General features: G+C 31.2%; 1 protein-coding gene across 1 annotated transcript; it reads left to right on the forward strand.

The window, feature by feature from the left end:
- Positions 1–2,380: 2,380 nt before the first annotated feature.
- On the forward strand, positions 2,381–3,089 carry LOC107952456 (non-specific lipid-transfer protein A). Its single transcript, XM_016887710.2, has 2 exons — positions 2,381–2,796; positions 2,877–3,089. Exons 1-2 carry the CDS (start codon positions 2,453–2,455, stop codon positions 2,884–2,886), a joined length of 354 nt encoding a protein of 117 aa, XP_016743199.1. The 5' UTR covers positions 2,381–2,452; the 3' UTR covers positions 2,887–3,089.
- Positions 3,090–3,529: the final 440 nt, after the last annotated feature.

A 3,529-nucleotide genomic window follows, 5' to 3' on the forward strand; every position in this document is an offset into this window, starting at 1 on the left:
CCAACTCCGAAAAAGTACCACAACCACTACTGACAAGCAGCAAGCATGTCAATGTGCTAAGGACGCTGTTGCTGGTTTCCCCTTCATAAATGAACAAGCTGCCGCATCGCTTCCTGCTATCTGCAAAATTCATATTGATTTCCCAATCTCCAAGAACATTAATTGCCAAGAATGAGTCACTATTTTATATATATTTATATACATATATATATCATGCGTTCCTTGACATTATTTTTATTTTTCTACTTTTTTGTTAGTATCCACTAAGATGGAAGCGATCAAGAAATTAAAGAAATAAGGGCACCGATGAGGGAGACATTAATTAAGTGTTGCAATCCTGATATATTTATGTTCCAACCTCAAAAGTTTATTGATTATACATATTGTATGAGATCATGCACTGTGTATCTAATCGATTGAACCTAATAATAATGATAATTAATTATAATAATGAAAATATGTTTATGAAATTACCAGTTTGAAGGATTTCATTTCTATAATTATATTTGAAGTTGGTAGTTATATTACCTATGCTTCTTCAAAATCCCTAGGAGAGAGAGCAAACAAACGGGCTTGGATGGACTCGAATTAGGTTGTCTTTATATTCAGACCAGTTCAGGTTCAGGTTTTTTTTTTTAACTCAGATTTTTTTAAACTCAAGCCCTTTCAGTTTCAATTTTTTTCGAATTCTAGTCGGGTAGGCTTACATAGATTCAAATAATTTTGATATTTTATAAATTATATTTCGAACGTAATTGTAACACTCTACACCTGACCCAAAAGACGATAAAATTCACGATGTCACATTGATAAGTAACCTTAACAAATCTAACAGTTCAAAAATTTGATTACTAAACACGTTGAAAAGATAATTTAAAGCACTCAAACATATTTGATAGTAATTAATCAATAGCGCAACCAAAATTAACTTAAAAACAACACCCATGGCTCAAAATATAAAAAACAGTAGTCAAGTTCCGATACTTAGCCCCTTGGGCACTGATACCCATATCTGAATTTCAAACAGACAATTACAGGGCCACATGTTTCAATACATAAACACTTACATACTCATACCTCATAGCAAAGTACTGATAATTCTTATCTAAGTTCTAATACCTTATCCTCGGAATTTAGAATTTTGCAAAAATGTCATTTCAAACCATTAATCATAATCCATAAATTCATTTTAAGGTCATTTTCAATTAGAGAAAATAACATTTATTTTCAAATGTTTCCCATTTCTCTAACATTACCATTTCTATCCATTTTTGTTCATTTGATTCAACAAGCAATTCATTTCTATTTTCAACTAGTGGAGGGACCGATTGGACATATGTAATTAGGGCTCAAATGATTTATAACTATGTTTCAACTTTTCGCCTATTAATTATATATTCCAATAATATCAATTCATTTTATTTTTAAGTATTCTTATACATTCCTGATACAATACCATTTACTGCATAAGAAATTTTGGGGTTCTACACTCATACCTTAAACACCTAGTTACCTTTATTTGATTCAACAAAAAGTATCAAATTCTTTTTCAACAACATAAACTATCAAATTCTGAACTCAATTTGGGCTTGAACCCAGACCTTAAACCAGATATAACTTACATATAAACTCTAATAAAATTCAGAATGGGCCTCAATATGGGGCATATCAAAGCAAATCTAAAATGATTTTATTTTAAAAATATTTAAAAATAATAAATAATAATGATTTTATTCAAAATGGGCCTAAAAAATTTGTACATTTTTGAAACTGTCAAGGGTCTAAGGTACATCTACATCAACTTGTTATTTAAGTTATTCTTATTGTTCGAGTTCTAAAATTTAACTCGACTCTAATTTGAAAAATGGAATTATTTATTTGAGTTTATTTGAAAAACCAAATAACTTAATTCCATTAACTTAAAATTTAAAAAAAATTATTTTTTTTCGACTCAAAGCAAATTTACTCACCTAACGTAGCCACATAAGTGATATAATTTCACAATACATAGATTATTCATTTTAATATAACGCCTCTCTCGATGAAATGTGATGATATATTTTGGTCCATCAAATTTCATGGTTTTGTTTGCAAAATGCATTTCACAAGTAATATAACACTTGTAACCCAAAACCAAATTTAATTATGAGATTGAAGACCATCTGTAAGGCCATAACAACACTATTGCATCCCATTAGGCGGCAATAAAAAAGTAACTGAAATAGCAGAGATGATGCAAAAAAGCATATCCTCTTTTTCTTGTCAAGGCAACCAAATAAATGACATTTGAAAGCAAAGAAGCAGCCAAAGTATCGTAACTGCTATTGTTTTGCCTCGACCTATATATATCCATCTGGACTTGCCATTTTATAATCACTACCCACATTGAGAGATCAAGCTTCAGGCTCAAAGCAACTATTAATTACTTAATACCAAAAAAAGAAAAAATAAAATGAAAGGCGTTGTTATCTCAGTTTTGGTGGTGCTAGCCATGGTTCGGTTGATGGTTAGGCTAGGAGAGGCGACCATAAGTTGTGAAGAAGTTGTTAATATTGTGAGACCCTGCGCTCCTTACATTATGACTGGGATAGGGAGTTCCACCATCGCATGCTGTAATGGTTTGGACCAACTCCGAAAAAGTGCCACAACCACCGCTGACAAGCAGCAAGCATGTCAATGTGCTAAGGACGCTGCTGCTGGTTTCCTCATGTTAAATGAACAAGTTTCCGCATCGCTTCCTACTCTCTGCAAAAGACATATTGATTTCCCAATCTCCAAGAACATCAATTGCCAGGAGTGAGTCACTACTTTATATATATTTATATATATATCATGCGTTCCTTGACATTATTTTTATTTTCTTGCTTTCTTGCTAGTATCCACTAAGATGGAAGCCATCAAGAAATTAAAGAAATAAGGGCGTCGATGGGGGAGCCATTAATTAGGTGTTGCAATCCTAATATATTTATTTTCCAACCTCAAAATTTTATTGATTATACACATTGTAAGAGATCATGCACTGTGTATCTAATCGGTTGAACCTAACAATAATTATAATTAATTATAATAATGAAATTAAGTTTATGAAATTTCCAGTTTTAAGGATTTTATTTCTATAACCATATTTAAAGTTGGTAGTTATATTACCTATACTTCTTCAAAATTCCTGGTAGAGATAGCAAACAAGCGGGTTTGGATGGACTCGAATTAGGCTGTCTTTGTATTTGGATCAGGTCAGATTAAGGTGTTTTTTTTAGCTCAAGATTTTTTCAAACTCGAACCCTCTCAGATTCATTTTTTTTTCTATTCGGATAAGCTTAAATAGATTCTGAATAATTTTGATATTTTGTAAATTATACTTCAAACGTAATTGTAACACTCTACACCTGACCTGAACGACGATAGAATTCACGATGCTATATTAGTTACCGAAGTAACCTTAACAAATATAACAATTCAAAATTTTGATTACTAGATATGTTGAAAAGATATTTTAAAGCATTCAAACAAATTTGATAGTAATAAATCA

Source organism: Gossypium hirsutum, chromosome A08 (genome assembly GCF_007990345.1).
Source record: "Gossypium hirsutum isolate 1008001.06 chromosome A08, Gossypium_hirsutum_v2.1, whole genome shotgun sequence".
Taxonomy (NCBI): domain Eukaryota; kingdom Viridiplantae; phylum Streptophyta; class Magnoliopsida; order Malvales; family Malvaceae; genus Gossypium; species Gossypium hirsutum.